This window comes from Acanthisitta chloris, unplaced genomic scaffold (assembly GCF_000695815.1).
Source record: "Acanthisitta chloris isolate BGI_N310 unplaced genomic scaffold, ASM69581v1 scaffold4007, whole genome shotgun sequence".
Classification (NCBI taxonomy): Eukaryota; Metazoa; Chordata; class Aves; order Passeriformes; family Acanthisittidae; genus Acanthisitta; species Acanthisitta chloris.
This window is the reverse complement of record NW_008684132.1, coordinates 27,114-54,230: the sequence shown is the minus strand read 5'-3', so window position 1 is coordinate 54,230 and position 27,117 is coordinate 27,114. Positions and strand designations below refer to the sequence as shown.

The 27,117-nt window shown below is 38.9% G+C and overlaps 1 protein-coding gene across 2 annotated transcripts in view; it reads left to right on the top strand.

Moving 5' to 3' along the window:
* Positions 1–27,117, top strand: part of SMS (spermine synthase) — a 31,051-nt gene that overhangs the window by 2,576 nt on the left and 1,358 nt on the right. For both annotated transcript variants that reach the window (XM_009079192.1, XM_009079193.1), the window contains exons 2-9: positions 6,191–6,284; positions 7,025–7,089; positions 9,679–9,854; positions 11,664–11,818; positions 12,713–12,802; positions 13,167–13,281; positions 13,785–13,864; positions 23,881–23,996. In XM_009079192.1, the coding sequence (XP_009077440.1) occupies positions 6,191–6,284; positions 7,025–7,089; positions 9,679–9,854; positions 11,664–11,818; positions 12,713–12,802; positions 13,167–13,281; positions 13,785–13,864; positions 23,881–23,996 (891 nt within the window). The remainder of the gene's footprint in view (positions 1–6,190; positions 6,285–7,024; positions 7,090–9,678; positions 9,855–11,663; positions 11,819–12,712; positions 12,803–13,166; positions 13,282–13,784; positions 13,865–23,880; positions 23,997–27,117) is intronic.

Below are 27,117 nucleotides of genomic sequence, written 5' to 3'. Positions count from 1 at the left end.
AGTGAGGGTCTGTTTTGTTGGGTTGTAGTTCTGTATATCTCTGGCCACTGTTTACTGTTGAGCTTCTAAGAGGAGCTATCCAGGAGAGAATAGTAAACATAGCAGAGAGCTGCAGAGTGAGGGTCTGTTTTGTTGGGTTGTAGTTCTGTATATCTCTGGCCACTGTTTACTGTTGAGCTTCTAAGAGGAGCTATCCAGGAGAGAATAGTAAACATAGCAGAGAGCTGCAGTTGGTGATGCAGTCTCAAAAATGAAAAAGAGTGCATGAAACATAGCAGAGAGCTGCAGTTGGTGATGCAGTCTCAAAAATGAAAATTGAAGAACAAGAGTGCATGGGGGAGCTGAATATTGAGGAGACTCTTCAGCTTACAAGTGGCTGTTTTTTTTTCTGGTGCAGTGTTAAAAGTAAATTAATAAAGAATTGTCATTGTTTTCTCTTGGTATTTTCATTGCCATCTGAACTCCAGTGCATACTGGATTTATCTTCCATGAAAATTGCTGACTTTAGCTTGACAATTTATTGTCAGTAGTGGAGTTGGTTCAAGTACATGCTGTGCTTTGTAGCCCTATGAAACTGCATGTGCATTTTTTGAGTTTGGGACCTCAGAAGTTTTGCTTCCTCTGGTTACAGAAACTGTATACTTTATAAAGGCAACTTTAAACAGCATGTTGCTGGTAATGTAGTTTGTTTGTATTTGTTTGATGTAGTTTCAGTTAACTGAAAAAATAAGGATGTAAACACATAAAACCTAATAGACTAGACAGTTAAACCCTGCAAAACAAACACATTTCAGGAGTCATAAGAATGAACGGATGAGCATGTGAAGGATTTCATACTAACTAAGTAAGCTTTATTTTAATACTAGTAAATTTGTCTGAATTTTGTCTTTGTAACCTAAAATATCATACATTTTTAATTAGCATGAAAATATTACCTGACACAACTAAGAAGAAATTAGCTAGGGCATGCAGATTTTTTTCTTCTTCCTTTCCTATAAAACAGTGTATTTCATTTCCAGAAGTAGCTTGTAGTAAGAAGTAGAAAAAAAAATAAATTGTGATGGAGGGTAGGTATGTCAGTTTCCTGTAAGGATGGTTGGGTGTCATTTGTCACTAGTTCCCGAGGATGAAAGATACAGCAGTTGGTGCCGTTTGTGAGTAGTGGTTTTGTAAGGGTGTGCATGCAAACACATTTTTAGCCAGCCAAAGGTTACTGAGCCATTGCAAGACAAAGATTCTCAGCTGATGTGACATTGCTGGGTATTAATCCCTGGGAAAAAAAAGTTGAGATGAGATTGTTTAGCAACATATTACTATGTCTACACTCCAAAGTCTGCAGAGATAAGCCCCATAGCCTGCAGGCTGCCCCTGCTACAGACTGTTGAATTGTGGGCACTGCTGTTGACAAAACTTTGTCTGTGACAAAGATAGTGTGTGAACAGCCCCATGGAGGGCTGCGGTTGTTAAACGAATTGGAGCTGATTTGGGGATTAAGACAGCTTTCCTGTTGTCATTACCAAAGCAACAGATCCCTGTTCTCCTTTGTCTGAAGCTAAGCAAGCAAAGGTCACATGTGGCAACTCTACCTGGTCCATTTACTTTGTGATTTATTCTGACAAAGGACCTAATTGAGGGTGGTTCAGCTGAAAACATTTACTAATGGGGTTGTCAACACAAGGCTGTAGACCAGGCAGGAAATGGCTCACTTGGGCCACTCAAGTTCTTGTCTGTGGTGGTGGGGATGGATACACTCCTCTCTGCTTTGCCAGCCCCCTTGCCCAAATGCTGGTTGGGGAACAGTAGCACATAGAGGGGAGGAGCTGTTTCTGAGTTTTGGGGCCCTAGCAGTTTCATTTTTGAGCTGTGTGTTTTCAGATTGCTTGCAGAATGTTTTCAGTGTCACATTAAGCAGACTGCATTTACTGAAATGTCACTCTACCTTGGACTGAACAGTTAAAAGCTAGGTTTAAAAAATGTGAAGTTTTTTTCTCAATTTATATGGTACTTTGTGCAGAGTCATAGTGGCCAGTGTGTTTTAACAGATTATCCCAGATTTAACAGGTTTTTTTAAGCATCTGTGCTCCTTCTTTTGTTAGGTTCCACCTGGAAGTACTATAAAAACCTATAGAACCTGAAACCTGGGTCATTGTTTCTACAGCAGAAGACTGTCTTTTAGAAAAGCTTTGACCTCACCTATACATAAACCCATTTTTAACTTCTGTGTCTGAATTCTTGTTTAGAGAAAAGTAATCCTACTGGCATTTGACTTCACTGTTCACAACAGTGCAAGATTTACCCAGCTGAATTTGGTTTGTGTCACAGAGATGATGAATATGTTTAACGCTGAAGGGAGGGGTGAATGTGTTTACTTTTTCCTTTTCTGTGTTAGTCTTTTGATAACCACTTTGTATGTTAGTCAGCATATTTTGAAGAAGCTGGATGAACATTCCTCAGTTCTGTTTCAGGGCAGAATGTTGTAGTTCGTTCATGGAGTTATCCAGAGCATAAAAATGGGCTTAAGCAGTTGGTAGGAATCAGTAACAGTTTAGAACTGTGGTACCATTTCATTGGTTTAATTTTCTTATTTTGTAAAAAGAACAGGAATAATAGTAAAAAAAGTGATTACTTAGTTCGCTAAGGTCCTTAAGTACTTTTGTAATTAAGATGAAGAATGCTTAAGTAAAAAATGCTTTAATTAAACAATGTGACTTTTAAAAAAAGTTAGGATTTCTTAGTAAAAGCAGATTTTCACTTCTCCCTTACTGAGTAATTTGACAGGTGACACTTTTACTGGCAGGCTCTTTTTCAGATACATGAAATATTCTGCCTATTTTGTGATGGCTCAAAGTTAATGTCAGCATATAAAAACTTTGGGTAAAGAGGAGTTTTTAGGTACCTTTCTATCTGGTTGTATTCTCTGAGGGTGGTGGTGGTAAATCATTTCTCAAATACATGGGATTGCGATTTTTCTTACCCTTCAGTAAAAGCAACACATTTTGGCTTAGAATATATTTTCTCTGCTTCTAGTTCTTTTTAAGTAGAGGATGTTAGTCCTAAACATTTCTGTTTCAAGAAGTTACTTTTTGATTTGTGCAAGTTGGAATATCTGTTAACATTTGATGTTCCCTGTTGTGCAGGTGGTAAGATGCAGCACTCCAGATGGAGATCTCAGTAAAATTGTTTCTTAGTTGACATTTGTTTGCATACTAGCGCAAAAAGTTTGAGCACTGCCTTAGAAGTTGTTGTTGCACCTGCATAAGTGCCACAAGTGGAGCATTGTTACAGTGGGGGCTGTTGCAGATGCAGATTTCCTTGCCTGATGGAAAGGAAGAGGATACCTCCTCACTGAGCTTTTTTCCTTACTGCTTTTATGAAAGTACATGCAAGCACACACCACAAGTGACAGGTCTTCTTTTTCAGAAAGACAGGAAGCAGGAGGGGAGACTTTTGAAAAAAAATTAATTTTTCTTAGTTTTTAATCTCATTTGGATTCCAAAGTAATCTTTGCTGTATTCTCATAGTTAGAAAATAGAAACTGTATTAACATTGTTCTTAAGAACACTCCTCCACATATTAAAATAGCTGCTGCTGCTGAAAAGCTGCATTCCCATGCATTCTGCCAAGCAGACAAATGTAAAGTAACAAAAGCTAGCACAGCATTTTCTCTCTGCTGATTGAAGTCTTTTGTGGGTTCAGCTTTGACCTATTGCTACTGCCTTAGTACTATTTAATACTAGGCTGGTCACTTTTCTGGATACACTTGTGCAGTTTGCTGTTTGTTTAAATCTTTATAAGCATTTTAGCTTATTTTGGGTGTTTGTTTTCAACCAGGTGACTTATAACCAATCAACCTGGATCTCTATTGCCTTCTTTGAGAACTTTGAATTTTGTTCAAGTTTTTTACCATAAATTGTGTGAGAATATCATCCAGACACTTAGAACTTCAATTTTTGTCACACTACACTGTTCTAGCCTTGTGTCTGCCTTTTATCCTTCCCACCCTGCCCCAGGTGTCAGGACTCTGCTATTCTGGTAGGGGTAACAGTTTGATGAAATGAATAATGGTTCTGTGGCATTACTGTCTCTGTATTCTAATGCTGTTATATAACTTATAAATCTGAAGTTCTGTGGTTGTGCTTTTCAGAGCAACTTCCTTTGCCATTCCTTGCTTCCCACCCCAAAGCAGAGGCAGTGACTTTTCCTACAGAGAATCTCATGCGGTCTCAGGGGAAGTGAAGGCCATGGCAGCTATCAAGTCTTATGACAATTTCTGTGATTGTTGCAGGAAAGGAATTTAAAAGAGAACTGGAGTCATGGGACAAGCAGTCTCTTGCTTATCTGTGCCAACAGCAACTCCTGGAATATGGGAATAAACTGATAAAAATTTTTTTCTAACAGTGGAAATATTTATGGCACTGTGCCAGTTCTCAAAGAATTTGATAACAGTGCTGTCTCATGAGCTGCATATACCCATTTCTGGCTGTAGTGCCACAGCTGAGGGCCTGGAGCATGTCTGTGGACCTCACCAGAAATATCCCTTCTCACTGTGAATGGTTGTGTCCAAAGCCTGCTGGAGTGACCAGTACTTCCATCTAGTGAGCTCTACTTTCTTTCTTTTAGGAAAAAACCCTCGGAAGATAAGATCTTCTGGACTCTTGCAATAAAGCTGTTTGTTCTTACTCCTATGCTTGACTTTTATTTGTTTGTTTTTTTTCAAGTCAGGCACATCCCAAAATAAACCCCAGTTGTCATGAAAATCATGTAAACAGGATTCTGGTATGCTTTTGTGTTCCCTAACCAAAAACCCTTGGCAGGAGGACACCTAGAGGGCAAGCACTGGGATGGAGGGAGGGATGGCTCAAGGATGGCGGTGATCTGTGGGCCCTGGGGAGGGGGAAGCACAGTGGGCACAGGTGTGTTGTATAGAAACATCTTTCCTTCTGGAGTCAAGACTTGTGTATAGAGTCTTTAGGCAACTCTGAGATTTCCTAGACTCATCTTCTGGAGAGAAGTGGATGACAGTAGTTTCTCTACCAGCTCTAAACATACCACAACTACTGGTCACTGCTGTCCAGTGCTGGCAAGCGTTTTTATTCTTGAATTGCTTCAGTCATTTTCATAATTTGATCCTTTTGCAGTTACCAACAAGAGTTCGTTTGTGTTTTTCCTTTGAGGCACAGTGGGGTGATAGGGGACAAGCAAAGAATGGATATTTAGGGAGCTCTACGGCTTTACCTGGGGTTTCTCTGTTGTACTAATGAACTTCTAACCCCAAATGTCCTTTTTTGCTCAGCGGATCCTGTTCTTATCCTCTCTTCTGCCTTTTTTTTTCTTTGGTGTATACCTCTCCCTCCCTTTATATAATCCCCTTGTAGGCTTTGTTTCTTTTTGTCTTCTCCCTAGCGCAGAAAGGCAATCTGCTACCATGTTTTTATTTTCTTGTGACCTTCTGGATAGTCTTTATCTCTTGTTTTGTTTGTTGCAAATCCTTGAAAGCCCATTATGTGTTCATCTGACACTTAGTATGGTGAAACCTTGCTCTTTGGTCTTTAAATGCTTCTGTAACAAATATACAGTAGGAGTTCTGTCTGCTTTGCATCTGTATTCACCAATGGGAGTTTTCTCCTGCAGTTTTTTTGCCAGTCAAAGCCATGACTTGCCTCAGGATGCTTATTGTTTCTTATTTATAAATTTTCACTCAGCTTTGAATGTGAACAGCATCTCTGAATAGTTCCTGTAAAATTAAAAAAACCAAACCACCCCAAGTGAATGTTCCCCACAAGTGAGAAGGAAAACAAAATGCGAAGGAGAGTGACCAGTTGTGTTCTTAAGGCTTGATTTCAGTTTAAAAGCCCAAACAAACATACCACACCTGTTCCAGCAGGCCTTATTCAAAAAGTTGAGACTAGTAGTCAGTGTATTTTCCTGTTGTACCATGATTGTTCTGGCTTAAACAGCCTGTTTCACTGCCTTGCTGCCTGCTGATTTTATTAGTTGCGTAGTGACAGGTAAGTTCTTGCAACCATGCTGATTTAATGTCTTGCAGAGGAAGACTGAAGCTGGCACTGCTAACAGAGATGCTGGCAAAACCCCTATGCATTCTGAATTTAATGTAACTTATTTCAGATCTTCTTTCCTTGCTATGAGTTTTTGATAATAAATTTATCATCACTGTTTCTCTGTGTTGCAGTTTTGCCAATTTGAGAATTCACCCTCATGGGTTAGTGTTGGTGGATCTGCAGAGCTACAATGATCATGTGAAAGGACGAGAAGAAGTTGATCAGGTATGAGTGCTGCTTATCTAACTGCATGGGGAGCCCCTTCTTGTCTTCAGGTCTGTCAGGGTATATCTTGGTAAAAGACTTTAGAATGTTAGTTCAAACTTGAATGCTTGCAGATGAGGAGCAGTAACACCTGTTGAAGTTGCATATACAGGTGAGTGCAAACACACTCTCTTTTGCAGGCACTGGACCTTGTGTTCTTTGATGTAAAAGTTGTAAAGATAGAGCAGCCTTGGTTAGGGCTTGGGTCCCTTCAGGTACCCAGGGCAGTGAGGGAGGAGTGATGCGCAACCTGGTGTATTAGTGTATGGCTTTATTTCCTTCTCTATTCTGAGAGATGGGGAATCTCTATACTTTTTTTTTCTCATATTTAGAAAAAAAAATCTGCCATGATATAAAGGCTCCAGACATCAGATATTGTAGAGGAATGAATAGGGCACTGCTTTGGCAAGAATGGAACCTTGCAGGGTTCTCATGTTCCTTCTTTGGCTGTGCCTGAAAGGTCTGGCTGTCTTGTCCTGGAGGAACAGCTAAATGCAGTGATGACAGCTGCTATAGGATCCTCATTCTTGCTAGCAGTCAGGTTAAGGAGGCCAACTAGTTACATTGACTTCTAGTGTTAGATTTCAAAGTCTGTCAGTGTAGGTGCTACTTCTTGCTGCCTTCCAGGTAGCCTAATTTAATAGGTATTTTACATCAAGTGATCACCTACAAATTCTACCTCTTGTTTGCTATTTTTCCAGCTTCTAAACAAAGTAGAAGAAAGAATGAAAGAATTGTTTCATGGTAAAATAAAAAGGGTGAAACGGTAAGTTCGTGTATCTCTGCTTCTGTTGTAGCTTATCTGTGTAGTGACTAAAAAAAAATAATCAAATTATGCTTTGCTGTCCTGCAGTGAATAGCCTGGAGTATGAGTTTATTCATGGGGGTTTTTTTCCCCCATATTTTAAAAGTTGTTTTATTGCAAACTTGAAAATATTAGGAGGTTTGTTGTTTTGTTAAGCTTTGTCTTCAGTATTGTTACTTTGGGAAAGAATTTTTTTTAATGTTTGTTGCAATGGTTACATGAAACAGTGGGAGAAAATGCAACCAGAAAGCAGGAGCAGCAGACTGTTCTGGGAGGGCTGGGGAGTCAGAGGTGGCAGGAGAAGAGGCCAGGGCATAAACTGTACCCTATGGGCCACATCCCACAGCTCATGGAGAAGGTGAACAGGGCTGGTGGTGGTGACCAGGGCCAGACCCAGCCCTGTGACTAGCAGACTGGGCTGTAGTACTGACACAGCTCTGAGGGCAGGCTGGGTGTCAGGGATAGGTGAAAGATTTGGGCAGGCATGGATAGAGCTGCAGTACAGCTTGTTCACAGAGACCGGGGTAAGGTTAGAGCTAAAATGAAGCTCAAGCCCATGGAGGAGACCCTGCACTCACAAGGTTTCCTGCAGCTCTTTCATAGCTCGGCCTCATGGTGCTCACTGTGGGCATGTGTGGCAAAAATCCCAGTGGAACCTGTGTGTTTAGGGCTCTACCAAGAAGGTAGAATGTTTTGTAGCAAACTTTTGTAATATAACTGATAACTGAAGGGATGGAGGCTTTGCAAGCACTGTCAGTTTGGATTGCTTAAATTCAAGGCTATATATTAAACTTTAAGGATTTAAATTGTGGCTCGTGGCCTGCTGATGAAATAACATTCAAGCTGGACGTGGCTTATGTTGGTGTCTTATGTTGGTGTCTTCCTGGCAGTTACTGACACCTTGAAGCCAGGGAGCACTTACTGCAGCCATTCACTCCGTGGAAAGTGCAGTGAGTGCTCAAAGGAACATAGTCAGAAATGGAAATGAGTTAAGAAAAGTAACAAGCAAGTGTAAAATCAACAAGATTCAGTACAGCCAAGGAGCAAACTACAAAATGGGAAAACAGTTAAGCAGTACTACAGCAGAAAGTAATCTGAAGGCTATGCAGGACCACAAGTAAAGTCATAGTGATTTGAAAAGTTATGTTATTCCTTGAGTATTGTTATTTCTGTTTAACAGTTGTATGTAAAACACAGAGGTGTTTGTTGTGCTTTACTTCAACCTGGTAAAGCCTCACAAGATGCAGAGTGTACAAACATAGATGGTCTTGTGTATGTGTTTATGGAGGAGAAGCTCTCTAAGGTTATTTTGATGCTGAAATCTGATATTGGGAGTTTGTAGAATCTCTGTGATAGGAACTTGTTAAAAATGTGTCAGAAGAACGTTGCCTGAAGTGATCTAGATAATTTGGTTACCTTAGCATAGGAAGATGAACCTTCTACAACAGTGTGTCTGGTATGGCTCTTGTCACACACACCTCAGTGTCTTTTGTTTGTTACTTTTTTGTTTTTCTTTTTTTATCCTTTTGGTGTTAGCTTCACACATGCGGCGCCGCTAGAATAAATGTAGTGGGAAGCGTTTTTCCTGCCTCTGTTGAGGGGATGAGTAGATGCTCTTGTTCTCAGCATGTGCTGCCATCTCGCGGCTCACTGAGGGTAGAAAGTATTCCTGAAATGTTTATTGGGAATCGCAAGTGAATTTAGAAGAATCTTGTCTGTGTCTGGGCTGTCACACCCTCCTTTGGAAAAAAGACCTTAACACTGAAGTGCGTGGGGGAAATTTGATAAACCTGCGCATTTTGCCTAAAGTGGAATGCAATAGCTTTGATCATTCACTGTCATTTCAAATATAGTTTGTCTTTATAGGTGAAACACTGATTTGAACCAAGATGCTTTTCTCTGGAATTAAAAACCAAACCAACACAAACAATAAAGCCAAAAAATTTATGCAGATACTTGAGCTGCTTTTATAAAGTAATGCAAACTGTCAACTCATATTAAGGGTTGTGCTTATACACTACGGGGTGACCTGGCTCGGTTTGAAACGCTATAATAGCTCACTTTTGGTGTTTCTCTGTGTTAAAGTGTGTCTCAGTACAGCTTCAGAAGGGTGAGATTCACTCATCTCAAAGAAATGGCATTCTTAGCTGAGCTGAAGGTGGGAATAGGTTTTATCACGTTACTTTTGTCTGCATTCCACTTTTGTATTGTATTCATTTCTAGTCATGAGCTGATTCTGCTATAAGAGGCTGTATGTCAAGTAAATTCCCTCTCTTAGGAGATTCATGTGCACATTGTAGAAGTTATACATAAAGAAGAACCGTTTATGTCATCTGTGCCTTAGCAGGTTATGTAGATTTAACATGTGGCTGGTAGGTTTCTTATATGTGTTGAGTGTTAAATGTGACAAGTTTTCTTAGCTCCTCCTTGTAAATCTTATTTATTTATTAGGGTGAATTCAGAGAATGTTTAGAGTGGATATTTTTAAAAATAAATATTCCAAATGTTTTGTAATCTTTCTTCTTCGATTTTTTTTTTTTTTTCCCCTAGGTTGCCAGCCATTTTGAGAGGAGGAGTCATTGACAGATACTGGCCCACAGCTGATGGGCGCCTGGTGGAGTATGACATAGATCAAGTTGTTTATGATGAAGATTCACCTTTTCAGAATATTAAAATTCTGCATTCAAAACAGTTTGGGAATATTCTTATTCTCAGTGGGGATGTTAGTAAGTATCATGTCATTTGAGGATCTTTTGCATGATAATGTTGAAAGTGGTTTTCTATCCTGCTATGGCAGTTGTAATAGATGACTAAGGGTCAAGGCTCTGATGCTAGAAACAATGTAGATGCATGTACACATATCTGTTCCTGTGTATTAAGTATGCTAATCAGAAATGCTGACTAGTGTAAAATCTAGAATATAAAAAGTTGTCTTTTTCCAAAGTTTATGTATTTGCTGCGGTGCAGGGGCATAGAAGATTGTGTGCTCTAGCAGAACTTGCTCTACTCCCTTTCTCATATGAGCTTTTTCCTGTTTGTTGCCAGTCCAACCTCTTGAGAGCTTCTCTTTCACAGTAAAACAAGCTACTTTGTTGGTCTTCAAAATACTGAAATTCTAAAGAAATGTGAATGAGCAGGAGCTGGGGTGTGTGTGTGTATATAAACGTGCTGTTCCCTTGGCTCTCTAAGGGAATTTCCTGCTTTGTGAGATGCATCTGTTGTGTAAACCATTTAGCTGCTTTATTGGTGGACATTTTTGTAATCTTCTTCAAAATCCCCAACTGATCTCTTAAGTTGATGGACAGTGACCCAACCTTTATGTGAGGGTTTTTATGTGTGGTGCTTTGTGCCTGCTGATCTTAGTATTTTTAGAGGTGAACTTAGGACAAGGTGAGGTACTGTTCTTTTAAGCTGGATAAGGCTGCTGTTTGCTAGAAAATCCAGGCAACAAGGAGTATGCTTTGTAAAATCTCTCAGTTCCTATGTTGAAAAGTACAGACTGGTAAATGAGGGATGTTGCTGCCTAGGGATAGAATACCCAATTTCTCTCTAATGGCAGAGTAATTAAGATATTTAACTCTAGCTTTTTGAAATCATCAGAAGTACCTCTAACAATTCAATTAGCTTTCTGCAACTGTCTGGGGGACTTCTGTGCAGATGGCAGCTGAAAAGCATTGTTACTGAATTCATTAGCAAAGTATTTTCTAATTCAGATAGAATTGTATTCGAAGTCACTGAATTAGGTATTCCATGCTTTCAGCCAGAAATCTTCATCAGAGTTTAATATGGAGATGAGATTTTGTTTAAATGTTGTCACAATGTGCCTCATAGAAAGGGAAATATGGCATTACTTATTTACCTTCCATGGTGGGATTTTAAAATACTGCTTAGTCTCATTTTGTTATTGTGCACTTACAAGCTAAGTGGTGATTGCCAGGCAGAATGGTATGATATGCCAGGATGTGCTGCTGCTCAAAGCTTTGCCCTTGCAGCTCAGATCTGTTGTTACAGCCTAGGAGTGTTCTTGCCTGCTTTGAAGCTAATGCTGAACACATCAACAGAAGGCATGCTTCAGGGCCCTTAAGCAGGTGGGTGATAGTGGTCATATTTGTTTCCATGCAGAGATCCAAGGGTGTGCATCTAGATTGCTCTTTTTAGCTGGGGTCCACAGTGTGTTTTCAAAAATTTCCTGATTTACCTCTTGCAGGACTAGTCTGAGGTAAAAATCCACTGAAGTGTCAGGTGTGGATATCAAGTCCTAACTACTGACAGTTTTGCTCTACCACTTGGCTTCTCTTGCTGCATAGTACTTCCTAATGCTGAGGTAGCCACTGCTGGGTTTGCATTGAGAATTAGAGAAATCTTGTATGGGTTTCTGAGGAGGATCTCATTGCCTGGACTGTCTCTGGGAGCTAGGTAGTTTCTGTGGATGCTCTTGCTTTGGTCTGCATTATATCACCTTTGGATTAATACCAATTAATGAGAAGAACTAAAGATGTAATATTTCTGTCCAACTCTTTCTGTCTTCCATTCAGATCTGGCAGAGAGTGACCTGGCATATACTCAAGCCATAATGGGCAGTGGAAAGGAAGACTACACTGGGAAAGAAGTGCTAATCCTCGGAGGTGGTGATGGAGGTATATTATATGAGATAGTCAAACTGAAGCCAAAGATGGTTACGATGGTAGAGATATCCTTTGACAAATGTTATTGGTCATTCATTTCAACATTTTTCAGCTTGTGATTTCTGTTGATACCTTAGCATTGAGCATAGGTAACTGTCAGGTTTTGATTGGCATGAAGGGATATGTTCTAAAATGGAATTTTTTTGTCAACTTAGAAAGACCCAGTGACTGTATATTTGTGCACCATTATGTAGCACCTGCTTTCAAGTTCCTAATCCATGCTATAACTGAGTAGCAGTTTGCATAAAACTGGAAAGGAACACTTCAGGCTGATGCTGTCTCTGACAACAGAAGACAGGTCTGTCAAGTCTGTGGTTTGGGCTCAGTTCTGTTGCCTTGGATTCTTCTGTTTTTTCTGGAGAAAGCTATTGAAAAATAGTGCCTAGAAGCAAAAACGTTTAATCAATAGGACTGTCAGGACTTATATTGGTGGCAGAATGACCAATCTGGTTTTAAAAACACCGATACCAATCAAGTTTTCAACATTTCAGATGGCTTGGAATGTGAACCACTGTTAGCCGTATGAAATGTTGATTATCCTGGGTTTTGGAATCCCTTTGTTAAAATGAGAAATAATTGTTTTAAAATTATTTTTTAAAATGTTTTACAAATGTAGGTTAAAGTCTTAACCTAGTTTAACTTTATGGGGGTTTTAATAGTCTTCTAGTTCACATTTCAGGCTATCACAATAGTCATAACCTAAGGTATCAAAAGTACTGGTTAAACCCAAGAATAAGCACTTTCTAAACCTCTAGCTCAATCTGGAGGCCAGTACATAAGGTTGGGTATTGCAATATGTATATGAGAATGGCAGCTTTTTGAGAATTTGTTTCTGAAGAAATAGGAACTGTTAACCTCTGTTATTTCTGAACTGTACTATGCCTTAACAAGCTTCAAACATTGACCAAATGGTGATTGACGGGTGTAGAAAATACATGCGTAAAACATGTGGAGATGTCTTAGACAATCTGAGAGGAGAGTGCTATCAGGTAATGTCTTTGTTTTCTTTCATTAGAAGTAATGTTTCAAATTGCTTATACCTAGCCTGGAAGGCTGCTATGGCCAAGTTTTGGGGACAAGTCTACTGACTTTTCTTAATTTTGGAGAGAATTTTTTCCTTTATTATGACACTTGCAAATTTTAATAGCTGGCGGCGGGATTTGTACTGGAAGTGCATATTAGCATCAAAATACTTTAGCTCTTCTTCTTCAGACTCTTATAAATAATTACATATATAGCTTTTAAGGAATGTGAAATAGAATGTTTGTTGCCATAGCTTACAAAGAAAGAGGAAGATGGACTAAGACGTTCTAGGGTATTTTGAGGACTAGCTACAGTATTTCATTCTTGCAGGTTCTAATTGAAGACTGTATTCCCGTGCTGAAGAGGTATGCCAAAGAAGGAAGAATGTTTGATTATGTAATTAATGATCTGACGGCTGTTCCAATCTCCACATCTCCAGAAGAAGGTTAATCTTCTAATTTATTTTCTTAATCTTCTGACAGTTTTCAACATTTCTGTCCCTCTGGTGCATAAGTTTCCAGCAAAAATACCTCAATTTTTACCTTTTTAATGGCAAATCTGAGAGGCGAAGAATAAGAATACGTCTGTTCCTTTTGAATTTTTCTTGAATGTTAGAAGAGATTAGGAAGTGCCTAGAACTCTTCAACCGTGCTCTTATTCCAGAGTAACATGAATTCATGTAGTTCTTGAGAAATCCTGTAAATTTTCCTCACTTAATAATTTCTTGAAAACTTCTAGAAAATTACCGTGAATTAAGACAGATACTTCCACCATCGTTGCCATTGGGTATGGTTTGTTTGTGGGTTTTTTACCAGGATTTTTTTCATTTTCTTCTTTAAGGCACAGAGTAGCTGCTTTTTAAAAAGTGGATATTTTGCAAGTCTTGAATATATAATAAATGAACAATCCAGTAACATGTTCTGTTTTTCAATCATTCTCTATATGCAGATTCCACATGGGAATTTCTGCGGTTGATTCTTGACCTCTCAATGAAAGTCCTGAAACAAGATGGAAAATACTTCACACAGGTATGATATCTGGATGTAACAAGGTACTACTTTATATGTATTGCAGTTTTCATTTTTCAGTTTAAAAAAAAAAGGCAAAACGAACTAAAAATCTGCTACAAGCTGTTTTTCTCCTTTTAACGATTTATCAGGCATTTTTACATGAAATTTAGGCTTTGCTAACTGACTTGTTTTTTTCCTACAGTTATTTCATCTGAATTTGTAGCACTTTAGTCTTGTGTTTAAAAGCATAATTTTAGGAATCAGCATGGCATACTACAGAATATGTTAACTAAGCAATTCTGGGAAAAGCAGAACAGATGTACTTTATAACCAAATACATGGTTTGCAAGATAATGTTTCCAGTTGTGGAGTGTAAGACATGAAAATTTGTCATCCGTTAAGGCGTAAGAATTTGACATAGGTGCAATGGGATGAGAAAATTAGTCATTTGGATGTAAATACTCTTTTTACTTGCTCTCCACTCCATACTTCCTGGCTTGGTTTCTGCAAAACACATTTTGAACATTTGAATGTTTCTTACAATACGTGGCATTTTGTGAAGTATTTATATATAGTCATAATAAAGGTTTTGTCCCTGTGTATGAAGTTTTAAGTGCAGCTCTATTTAAAGATAATTAATTCAATATTTGTATACTTGCTGCAGTTTCGCCACCTCGTAGATAATACAATTGTGGTATAGCTTTCAACTGAAGGTACTTCATGTAATCCTGAATTTGGAATGCCACAGAACTGTGTGCAATTGTACAAGAATGTGACAGGATCCAGCAGATGGTTGAGTGAAGTCTGAGTCTCTGAAGTTGTATGTCTTTTGTCATGCTCATACCTTAACTAGTCTTTTGATGTGTGAAGCATTATAAGTACTGCATTTTGGAATAATCTTGTTAAGCTCTGAAATAGCCTGACTAAAATTATGTATCTGAGCTCTATTCCTGTCAGTGTAGAGTTTCTGAGGTGTGTAAAGGAACTGGCTTATAGTAAAATTGTGCAGGTTTATCAAGAAATGCAAAACCTGTGGGATGAGGCTCTTGGCAATTCTAATGCACTATTTTATTTTAAAATGCTATGGTTGTATGGTCAAGATAAATTATCTTGTGGTTGAAATACAAGATATGATTAACATGGTTGCATCACACTGTAAATCTCTTTTAGTGGCTTTTCTGTCCCTCTAGAGTCAAAATACTTATGACAAGACTTCGATATTAAAAGAACACTGTATCTTTTGGACAGAGGGAGCCATTGCATTGCAGTCATCATCCTTGTAACATGCACAGTGAGACTGTCTGGCTTTATTAGAATGTATGTAAATGTATGTCTGTGGACAGGTTTTGTCAGACTTTGCAGAAGGACTCTGAGAAGAAGCTTGTGCTGAAAGCTGGAACAGACTGATGGCTGAGCTGCAGCTGGAGTACAGGGAGGTTGTTTTGTGTCAGCTGAAACCAATGCAAGTTGAGACTGTTGCAGCCCTGCTGCCTGTCCTGTCCTGATGGGAGGAGATAAGTCAGCTTTTCAGCATCTCTGCTTGTACAGGAAGTAAGGACAGCAGTACTGAACCAGCCCTGGTGGGTTTAAGCTGTTGTGAAACGGTGCAGTATTATGTTTTACAGTCCCAAAGCAACAAGGTGGGACATGGCAGGATGGGAAAGAAACAATATTAAAATGGAGGTGGCTTGAATTTGGACTTGTGGCTAACTGGTAGCCAGTGAAAGGGCTGGAGTTTATAAGCAAGAGAGCTTACTCTTCCTGAGGGTGTTGAAAAAAAAGAATTAATTCTGGGGCAGACAGATATCAGAGCTTTTGAGTTCATGCTGGAGCAGGTTTGCTGGCAGGACTTGTGACCCTGCAGGGGCCCCATGCTGGAGCAGCCTGTTCCTGAAGGACTGCGCCCTGTGGAAGAGACCCATGCTGGAGCAGTTTGAGAGAGGCTGCTGCCTGTGGGAGTCATGTTGGAGAAGCTCATGGAATACTGTCTCCCATGGGAGGGACCTCAGGCTGGAGCAGGGGAAGAGTGTGAGGAAGAAGGAGCAGCAGAAACATGGGATGAACTGACCATTACCCATCCCCCAGTAGTTCAGAGAAGAGAAGGTGGAGGGTTTGTGAGCCAAGTTAAGCTGAGGGAGAAAAGAATGGTAGGGGAAAATGTTTTTAAGATTTGGATTTATTGCTTATTATCCCAGTCTGATTTCATGGAGAAATTAATTGAATTTATTACCAAAGTTGAGTCTGTTTTGCCTGTGACAGTAACTGGTCAGTGATCTCTCCCTGTCCTTATCTCAATACATGAGTCTTGCTATATTGTCTTTTCCTGTCCAGCTGAGGAGGGGAGTGGTGGTGCAGCTTTTGTGTGCACCTGGTGTCTAGCCAGGATCAACCCACCACATGCTCAGAAAATTCAGTAGCCTGATAATAGGATGAAGAGACTAGTAGTGGTGATTTAAATAAAATCAGCTGTCTTTAACTTTGTGTAAATTAGGTTTTGAATTAAACTAATTGCAGCTGGGTACCCAAAGGATTGAATTAGACTATGGAAAGAAGTTCAAATATGACCATTACCAACTTTGGTAGCTTAGTCACACACTGGGAACTCATAAATGATTTTGAATGCTCTGCTGTGTTTGCTGTTAAATGCCGGGGGGTTTTAGCTCTGTGTATTAACACCGGAAATTTAAGTCACTTTTGTTCCAACTGTCTACATCCAGAATGCTTATCTTATGTAGCAGGCCTTGCTGAAGGAATCGCATGCTTCTTAAACCAGTTGTGTTTTTAAAAAATAGACTCTGTGCCCCCCACTCCCTTCTTGAAGTTGTTTTTGTTCTCTAAAATGAAAAAAAATTAAATATCATCAGGAAAAGTAACTGAGAGAATGTCAATTTACTTGTTAGAGCCTCATCTTTGCTATGATGAGGAAATGTTTCACAGGAAGGATGCAGCAAAAGGGTCGTCCTGTTGTCTACTGGCCAGTAGCTATACTTGCTTCTGCATTGGCATTGCATCATACTAACATGCAAATTTCTGTCCTCTGATAGTTGCATATTGCACCTGGAACAGAACCTTGTGCATCTGGTTAGTCTCATTTATTTCAATGCTCAAGAAATGCTTTACCCAGAAGTGGAATTGTGTTCACAGTATGCCAGCCTTTCACATAACTGTATTGCTGCCTGACTGTCTAAATGCCACTGCTGGGAACAGTAAATGGAAATGCTCATCACCCCTTCATTGAGCTCTGCACAAGTTTTGGAAAATGTTCTGGTCTGTACATGAATTGTCAGAAAGTAGGGTCTGCAGCTGTCTAACTCTAGATAGATATAATTTATCTGAGATTATAACAAGAATTATTTTATTGGCATGCTGCTCTTAGACATCTGGTTGTTCCCTTAGGATGCTTTTCTTAGTGATCCTCAAAGCAGTATCCAAATGCTAGTGCAGAATATCCTTTACCCACTAGGTGGAGGCAGGTAACTACTATTGCCAGGCAGATTGTTATCATTTATAGAGAGATTGTGCCTGCGAAAGGTTTCTCAGACTATTCATATTCCTAGGGGATACAAGAACATATGTGGCCAGTTTTAGGATGCAGGAGGGACTATTTCTTTGTTTCAGCTCTGGAAAGATACAAAAGGGCAGTTAATGGATGTCCTTCTCTGCTGCTGTAAGTCTGTGCTTAAGTATATTTGGGAAAAAATGCTTCCATACTTTGTCTATGCATCCACAAATAATAATCGCACTTAAAACAGAAAAGTGCTTGTATGAATAGCAGCCTTGCTTTGCATGTCCTTGCTTTTTTAGCTGCATCATCCATATTGTCTGTTGCAGCCTACATAAGACATGGAGAGGGAGATGAGCTTTTGGGGCCTGTAGCCTGCAGAAGTTGCAGCCCTGTCTGCAAGTTTTAAGACTTGAAGCTTGTTGGTGAAAACTTACTGTTAAACATAATCTCACCACTCTGAGATTCAAGGGTCAAATGACATCCTCTATTTCCATTCTTCTTTCTCCTTTTGAAGCTGGTGCTTAGAAGTGTTTAATGATAGAATGTGAGTCTGTGTCTGAGCTGCTCGGTGTTGCCTACTCCAAGGGGAGCTAGTGGCAGGTGCAGGTTCCCAACCATCACGGTGGAGAGAAGTGGGAATTGACAAGGATGTAGGAACTTGATGTATCCTGAGGTGCAGTTTCATCTCTAATATGCCTTTCTGGTGACTTGTTTCTGAACATGTTAGGTGTTTTTATGGTATTGGAACTTCCAAAATCCAGTATGATTGTTAGATTGCCCAAGTGATTTCTTTCAACTTCAGTGACTGCGCATATGTGTAGATACCAGTGTGGTGTTTGTGGCTTTTTTTTCCCCCTGAACCATCACTGTCTCATGCCTTCCGAGTAGGACATGAGGATTGACCCAACAGCAGCTGTGAAACGATGCTCTGTAAGGTGCAGAGACTGATTGTAAGGTTGTCTCTGAGTGTCAGTGGATTGTGTAGCTAAGAAAATGCCTTTTTCTGTGCTAAGTTTTTGTTCTGTTGATCCTTTGAGGCTGAAAGGCTATCATTTTCAGCCTGTTTATGAAGTGGAACCTTTAAAAATACCTCTGAACAGGAATTTGCTCCTTCCTGGTCTGGGTCATCCAGCCCAAGCAGGATAGACCACACACGGGTTTGCGTTCCAGTAAACAGCACTGACTCCTGGTGCAAGGGATCATGTCTCCCACACACACATGTGACCCTTCACCAAGCTGTCTCTTCCTGGCCACTCTCTAATGCAGCATGGCGCTGCCCTTTAAATGTCCAGACCACCATCATGTTGCTCCATAGTTGGACTCCTTTTTTTTTTTTTTTTTTTTTTTTTTTGGCTGCTGTGTGGGTTTTCTAATTAGCACTTCCAATGGGGGAGCAAGGTTCTCCTTGACTGCAACATATAAGGAGGCTGAAAGAATGGATGTATGACCCTGTGTATCTGATTTGTTTGGCAATTTGAGAGACTTTGAGGGACAGACACTTTCTTTTGTTAGTGAGAGTTCACTTTTAAACTAGCTTAACTTTTGGCCAGTGGAAGTAGCTTCAGTCAGGTTTACCTCCATTATCTCCTTAAGAAGCTACCCAAAACTCAAACTTGGCTTTCATGCTAGATGTTTCATGCTCTGTCTCGCTGCTTCTTAGTCACCCTGAAGTGAAGAAGGGTAAAACTCAAGCTTGGCCATTTTCAATTCTAGCACATCATTATAAAATAGAAGTACAACCCCATGTTAAATTAAAAATAAAAATTAGATCTGGTATATGATCACAGACAAAGGTGTCCAGTAGCAATGACATGTTGGGTAGGACATGTAAGAAATGGGCAAGTATGGAAAAGGGACCCTTCTACCTGCTTTCAAGTCACTAGTTTACTTTCTAAGGGTTGGAGGAAGCATAGTGGCCCAAGTTGAGCCTTTAAACTGTTGATAGACACGTCCTCTTCATAGGTAGGCAAAGTTACCTGGAACTTAATAGGGCTCATTTAAACAAAGTGGGTTTTTTTTTTTGCTACTTATTTTAAGCACTGTTTTGTATTGTCTGCTCAGAAATGTATTTGTTAATTAAATTTGTTGTGCTTTGTGCTATAGAAACCTAAAAATGATACCCATGAAACTACAGAATGTATGCCTTATGAGAGCCCAGAAAAATTGGGGTTGGAAGACAGGCAAGCATGAGCTGTGCAAGCACCAAGTAGACTCAGATGGCAAAAGCTATGAAACAGTTCAGGAGTCATCAGTCTTAAACAGGGTCTTATAAATAGAGATTAGTTAATCTCAAGGTTTAAAACTACCTCAGATCCTTTCCTGCCAGAGACATGATTCTTAAGGGGTAAAAAAAAGTCAGCGTTCTCCCATTTCTTATCTGTCAAATTGTTTGATGTGGAACATAGATTAAGTAAGGGGGGATGGGCAGAGGAGTTTGGTAGGGTTTTTGTGTATGTTGGAAGTTGACTGAACAGTGTGGGAGAAAAAAGAAAATGATTTTGCTTATTGCCCTTTGAAAAAGTATAATTGGTGAGTCATCAGCTTTAAACCTTATTAAACAGTGCTCAGTATTAGCTATTGTTTGAGTATATGGTGGCTGTTCAGAACAATGTTTTGCTCTACCACATTAACAGTGGTAAGTTAAAATGAACACAGGTTATTAGACTGATCCCTGTATTGCATTCTGGGCTATGTTCCCTGTGTCATTTTAGTTAAACAAGAACGTCTAGCTGTGATTGACATAGTTATTAACACTGTAGTTGTAGTCGATAAAGCGGTCGCTTTTTAAAGAAAGATGTTCATAATAGTGATTTTTTTTCAATAAGTTTTTATTGAAGTAAGTCTTAAGTTTTGTGGATGTGATTTTTGGAGTTCTTAACTTTTTGCTGAGTAAAGCCAGATAATTACAAAAAAAAAGTACTGTAACTGTATAGAACTGTAAAATGCCATGGTGTGTCTCCAGAAGAAAGAGGTTAGTAGAACAGCCAAGTAGGTTGTCTGAATATTTAGACAAGGTCTTGATTTGGAGTCTGGGGAGTTGGGGGTTTGAGAAGTGGAAATTGCTTATTGGCATGTTTATTGTTCCTGTAATTCATTTTCCATGGTGTCTGCAGTGATTTGTCTCTTGCTAGAGAAAGGAGAAATAATGAAATACTGAAGGGACAGGCTGGGTAACTGTGGATACTTTCCTGTCATTGTGTGTCCAGCTCAACTTCCTACGTAATAGTGGTATGCTCTATAAATTACCTAGCAGTGTTTTCTATTTATGACTCAAATTGCACACAGGTTGGTTTTTAGTTTTCTTTTGCATTTGGTCTGATGTCGAAACAAAATTATATGTTTGGTAAAGGGTGGCTGAACAAAAAACCTGCTACAATCCCCTGGATAATAACAGGTTTCTAAAGAAGCACTACAGCAGTCTGTTTGTTGTTGTGCTAAGTTAGTGTTAGTCTCTTACCTTTTTACAAACCTCGTTTGTTCTCTGATACCAAACCCAAATATGGAAAATTCAACATAAAGCCATGTCATCTTCCTTTACCAAATAAACAAGTATATGTTTGTACAATGCATTCAAAATTATAATCAAACATGTTTTATGCAAGTTCATTTGAAAGACAGCTTTCAAAAATACGATTTTTAATTGGTAATAGAATAGAATCGCAGAATATCCTTAGATGGAAGGGACCCACAAGAATCATTGAAGCCCAACTGCTGGTCCTGCACAGGACAGCCCCAAGAATCACTATGTGCCCGAGAGCATTGCTGAGATGCTGTGTTAAGGTTTTTTTAAGCTGAGGTTTTATTTTCTGCTTGTGAGAACTTGAGCTCAATGCAAAAAATACTTTGAGCAGGATACAAAAAATTCAGGAGAAGATTAGTAGGATGAAGTCTTTTTTTCACTTCCTCTAAAAATAGAAATGTTTTATATACATTGTGAAAAATCCTAACAATAAAAAGTAGAAAAAAATAGTATAAATCCCAAAGTTAGAATGTGCATTTTACTTTGGTTCTAGTTATCTGATGTTGTTACAAGGAAAAAAGTAATGTAGATGGAGCTGTTTAGACGTAGTGATTTCAAAGAAGATCTCTACTTGTTTTGTCCTCTGCCTATTGTACATTGTTTTAAAGAGCACAGAGTATTTGTTGGTCAAACACATCTTAGTTCCTTGTTTTGTGAACACTAACTTTCAGTTGCATCTCTATGCGTATAATGATTTAAAAAATCTGCGAGTACAAAAAAAAAGTTAAACAGTAAAACAAGTCTTAAAGATTGTTTTCTTGGATTTAAAAGCTTCACAATATGTTAGCAAAGCAACACATACATGTGAAACATAGGTAGTGCAGACATTTTGGAGGTGTTGAATAAGTCCTTGGTTCCTCAGGTCCTGTAGAACTTGACCTTCATTTCAAGTTAGAGGTCTTAAAATACTGAATAAGTTGTGACTGTAAGGGATCTAGAGTTTTTCATTAGATCCAGCTCTTTTCATTTGAACCATCTGCATTCTTGCACAGTTGGGTGCAAGTTGCACACATTATCAAAGGGCAGGAAGAGACAAGGTACCTCGTTCAATAATCAGGAAAAAACCCCAATTGTGTGTGTATGTGCACACAAACATTTCCCAAAATCATTCAGAGCAGCAGGAAGATACTAGCATGCCATAGCTGGAGTCTGTTGGTTTAGACTCTCTTTTTCTTGTTTCTTTCTTGCAAAGTTCAGGGCTTTTAAAGATCAAAAGCAGTATTCTGCTCAGAAGTGCTTATGTTTGGAAGGATTTTGACCTGTCCATTCATGAACAGACAGTCATCTAGAAACTAAGATGATGGCTGTATTGGTAAATGCCTGTTTCTTCCCTTATTTTGTTTTTGTCTGATGCATATCCGCGTGTCATTGAGAGTAATGTTCTTGTGATCTTAGATAAACAGCAAACTTCTGTGCCTTGCCATAGTTTTGTGAGACTTTGGCTCGTGTGCTAGATTGAGAGACTGTTCATTAACATGAAAGTTTCCTTTTTGTTCTCCTTATCTTCTGTGGTAAAAGTTCCTCCACTAGAAGTGGTAAAGTGAAGATTTTTATATGCAGAGTAACTCTGGAAAATACTAGTTAATGCTGCTGTTTCTGCTGACTAGAAATCAGAAAAAGAAAGTAGGTTACATTTGGTGGGTATTCATTCAGTACCTTGTACCTGGAAAACAAAGGCTGAGTAATTTGTAGACCACACAGTGGTGTCTATATTCAACTTTAATTTTAAATTAGTGTCCAAATAACTTGTGTTTGCCACATGCTTTAGGACCTGAAACACAATGGTCTTAAGAAGTATTTGCTAGTCTAGCCAGTTATGTAGGCAAGAAAGTCAAGAAACTTGACAAAGTGTTTTTTAATTGAATTTACACAACTGACTTATTGCTTTCAGTTGTCTGTATTTGTTCAGTCTGGTGTTCTGTGAGCTCACTGTTACTGCTGAATCTTCAAATTCATTATGGATATGGATAACTCACTCTTCTAATTAGACCTCTCTCTGTACAGGCATCCCAGGTATACATTGCAGGAATTTCTGCTTGTTGGTAATACTTAGCTTGGGACAAGGTAGTGCTTGCAATTAGGAGTTGTTTTGGGTGGGGTGGGTTTTTTGTTTTGTTTGTTTTGTTTAAATTCCTCACACTCTAATCCTTGAGGTATGTTTGTATTTCAAGAACAATATGTTTGGGGTATATTTGTTTGGGAAGAAATGCTGTGAATTCAATATGTCTGGTATTTTGTAATTTCACTGTAAGAGAATAATCATCAGAGCACTGATTTTAATTTTTTTCAGAAAAGGATAGTACTAGTATTCTTAAATGAAATAAGACATGGGTCCAAGTGGAAAAAAAATGGTGTAATGGGAGTGACTTCCTTTTCAGAAACATGATATATGGAAACTCAGGACAATGTAGCCTGCAGCGGGAGTACTTCTGTATAATCATCTGATTTTGTTATATTGCTCTGTGGAAGAATCTGTTTAAAATGAACAGGCTATAGTTGGGGGTTTTTTTGTAGTGCATTTAAATATTGTAAGATCTAGGCAATGTTACGTTTAAAATGAACAGGCTATAGTTGGGGTTTTTTTTGTAGTGCATTTAAACATTGTAAGATCTAGGCAATGTTAAATAATTGAAAAATCTGGATGTTGTAATGCTGTTTACTAAAATATTTAAGCAGCCATAAAGAAAATGGTTATTGAGTAGATGTTATAGGTGAACAACACATGGTGGTCTGTTTTAACTGGAAGCCCTAGTGCAATGGTTGTTTCTGCTAATGAGAATATAGATAATCCCCCAATACTTACCCTTTCTTGAGAAGATACAAATTATTGTTTGCTGTAGGCAGAATGAAGACAAGCTGTTGAGTATTTGCCTTGTAAATGTTAAATATTAAGAGCAGCATGTATCTGGTTCTGAAGTATGTGGGAGCCTTGCAGGAAAGTCAAATTGTATATATTCATCTGGAATTTTGCTTATTTGATTGTGACTGGGACTTTTTTTTTTCCCCCAGGGAAATTGTATCAATCTGACTGATGCCTTGACTCTGTATGAAGAACAACTTAGCAGACTTTATTGTCCTGTGGAGTTTTCAAAAGAAACCGTGTGCGTTCCCTCCTACATGGAATTGTATCCTTAAAGGCTTAAAAAGACCGGAGAGTGTATATTAATAAATCAAGCAAGCCTAGATTGCTTGGAGGTAATGAACTCAAGTGCAAGAAGGCAGTTCTAGTTTAAACACTACTAATGTTTTTTCATAGCAAATGGACTGCTGCAGTTTTGTTTCGAGGATAATTGCAGGAATGGTTTTCTAAAGGTGCCATGAGTTCACAGCTGGTGAAATGATCAGGACCTTTCAAGATCACGCTGTGGTTTTTTTAGTGGCTTTGGGTGTTTCCAAGTTTGTGGTATAGGATGAGCTGTATGATAAGGGTAATGCTGCCTAGGAGTTCTGTCAGAGTTGTATCTTCTTTCTTTTAAAAAAATGAGAAAGTAACTTCATATAGATTAGCATGATCCAGATCTTTAAATGTTATCTGAGAGATCTATTCTGGAACATACAGCTCAGACTTCATTTTTAAGGCTGGGGTGGAAGGAGAGTGATTCCCAAGAGTCATTACTTGAGAGTGTTACTGAAAAAAAATATTACAAGTGCAGGGGTATATACATTTCTCTGCAACATCCCATTCCCAAAAATAATCCTTCAGAATTTCTTCACTTTGTGGGTGGCAGGCAAGTTATGCAAGGAACTAGAAGTTTCAGCTTCAAGCCATTAGCTCAAGAGGGGCATTTTGATCTGCTATAAGGTGGTTCTGCTGGCTGCATTTGCCTTGAGTGTTTACTGCTTTTGTGTGATCTCCCTGCAAATGTTTCTGCTGGGTAATGCCTGCTGTGGCTGTCTCCCTTGACAGGAGACACCTTCCCAGGATCCTGCTTATTCATAATAATGTTTCTGCTGGGTAATGCCTGCTGTGGCTGTCTCCCTTGACAGGAGACACCTTCCCAGGATCCTGTTTATTCATAATACGTTAAGCATGTGATTGCCACAGCCTTTCTTCTGTTCTGTGTGTTCATTATGCCTCCCTTCTCTGTCTCTGATCTTGGAACTGTTCAGTGCTGCTGCCTGCTGCTCTGCACTCTTTACTGACTTATAACAAGCCTCTCCTGTTTCTCATTATTGTGAGCTCTCAGATTTGACCTTGGATTTTCAAGACAAAAAAGCGTGAAAGAGGATATAAAGATACTTGCCCTATGGTTTACAGTTTCAGAAGAACTGGTTATTTTTGCCTTAACAACTGCCAAGCCTCAATGCAACATGTATGTGATTTGAAGTAGGCATCCTCAAAGTGTTATAAGTACAGTTGTTTGTTTGGAAGTATGGGAAATGTTTCTAAAGGAACTGAGTAGCAAATGCTACTTCATTTCTTTGAAAGATACATTTAAATGTTTCTAGTAAGGTAACAGGCATTTTTAACAATAAATGTATTGAAACTGGCCATTAAATAGGTATAGCAGGGCTTGAAAGTGAACAGTTCTTAGAGAAATGGGGAAGTTTGCTTTTTCTGAATGAATTGACAATGGTACAATGTTATGGGTACAGGAATATTAAAAGAGAAGTAATCTTGATGACTTCAGATTAGTCCAGAGTAAGTACTCATGACTTTTAACTTGCCTTTGGACTTCTGCTGATAACTCGCTGCCTATGTTTCAGGCACAGGTTATCACCTTTTTTGAAGCTTAAAGATTTCCAAGTAAGAGTGTATATCTGAATGGAAGGTTGCATCTGAATGTTTTGTTTAACAAATGACTAAAGTATGATAGTTTGCAGTAGAATTGTGACAAATAATCAAAAAATTAGTGTGGTTTTTTTCTGAAGAATGCCACACATTTATGACATGAAATGTGACATGACACATTTCAGTGCCTGAAATCACTTCAGCCATTGAACAAACCTTTTCACTTAGCAAATGTTTATTGATGTAATCTGACCAAAAGTTACCAGTGTGGATACCTGAACACAGACAGAGTATTAAGCTGATTTATCACCTTTTGTTTTTACTTGTTTTACCTGCTTCAATAATTGTTACTGTGTGTAACTTGAAATTCTGGTGTTTGCCAGTGTTGCTGCAGAAGTCATCTGAAATTCAAGTGGCTATTGACATAAAAGCCAGCTCCTGATTTTAAGGAAAGCCTATATGTCTCTGAGGTCTCTACCAGCACCTTACGGTAAACGTGGAAACTCCCGTTGCAGTGTGCTGTGTAAATAAAAGAACATGGATATTTATGCATTATATTTATTTGCTAAGTTATAAATCCCAGAAATCTGTGATTTACTTAGCAGCTCTTGTTGTAGCTCTTAAAAAGGTGATGTTCATTTCTCATCCTCCTGGCTGCTTCTCTGGAAGCAAGTAGGATTACATAGCTCTGACCTCTCATGTGCCCAGCATGGCAGGAAAGCTGATGAGGATCAGTTGTCTGTATCTTGGGGAACTGCAGTTTGAGCACAGCTTTTTGCATGACTGCTGAGGCTGGTCCTTCTGCCCCCAGAGGAGCAGCAAAAAGAGCACTGATAGCTGTCAGATGCTCTGATTTGCTTCTAGCTCAGTCTGAGTGATGTAGAGGTCCACTTTGTGAAAACTCTTTAGATACCTAAGGCAAACACCACAGAAGCTTTTAGAGAAAAGCATGGACAAAATTTAGATGCATCTATGAAGTGAGCATTCAACAGAACCCCTGCTAAAGCAGTTAGGAGGCAGTAGACATTTAAATCTTTGCCCAGTAAGTTACCCAGACACTTGGTGTTCACCTGCTGAATGTCTCTGTATTAATTTTGTGTCTGATTATGTCTGTTTCACAAATTAGGTAGTTGGATGTCTTCTTCCTTTTCAAGCTTGCTCTGTTACAATTGAGATGATAAGCAAGATGGAACTTGTAATGTGATGACTCTTCCCAAAGTACTTTTTGTAGTTTGTTCATGGTTGCAATGTAAGGAAAGAAAAAAAAAGAATCATCACCTGAAGGTCTGCATGGGGAATTAGAAGACATGGCTTTGCAGTGTTTAGGTTTTAGTGAAAATGGGATTGGGATGCTGCTTTGAACTGCTGAGTTAAAAAGAGAATCCAGGAAATTTTCACTTTTTAATTTACCTTATCTTTATGAGCTACCAGAAGTTTTCAGAATTAAAATATAAAAAACTACTTCCATTTTAACTGTGTGCTAGAAACTTTGCCTTTTTCTTTATTTCCTTAAT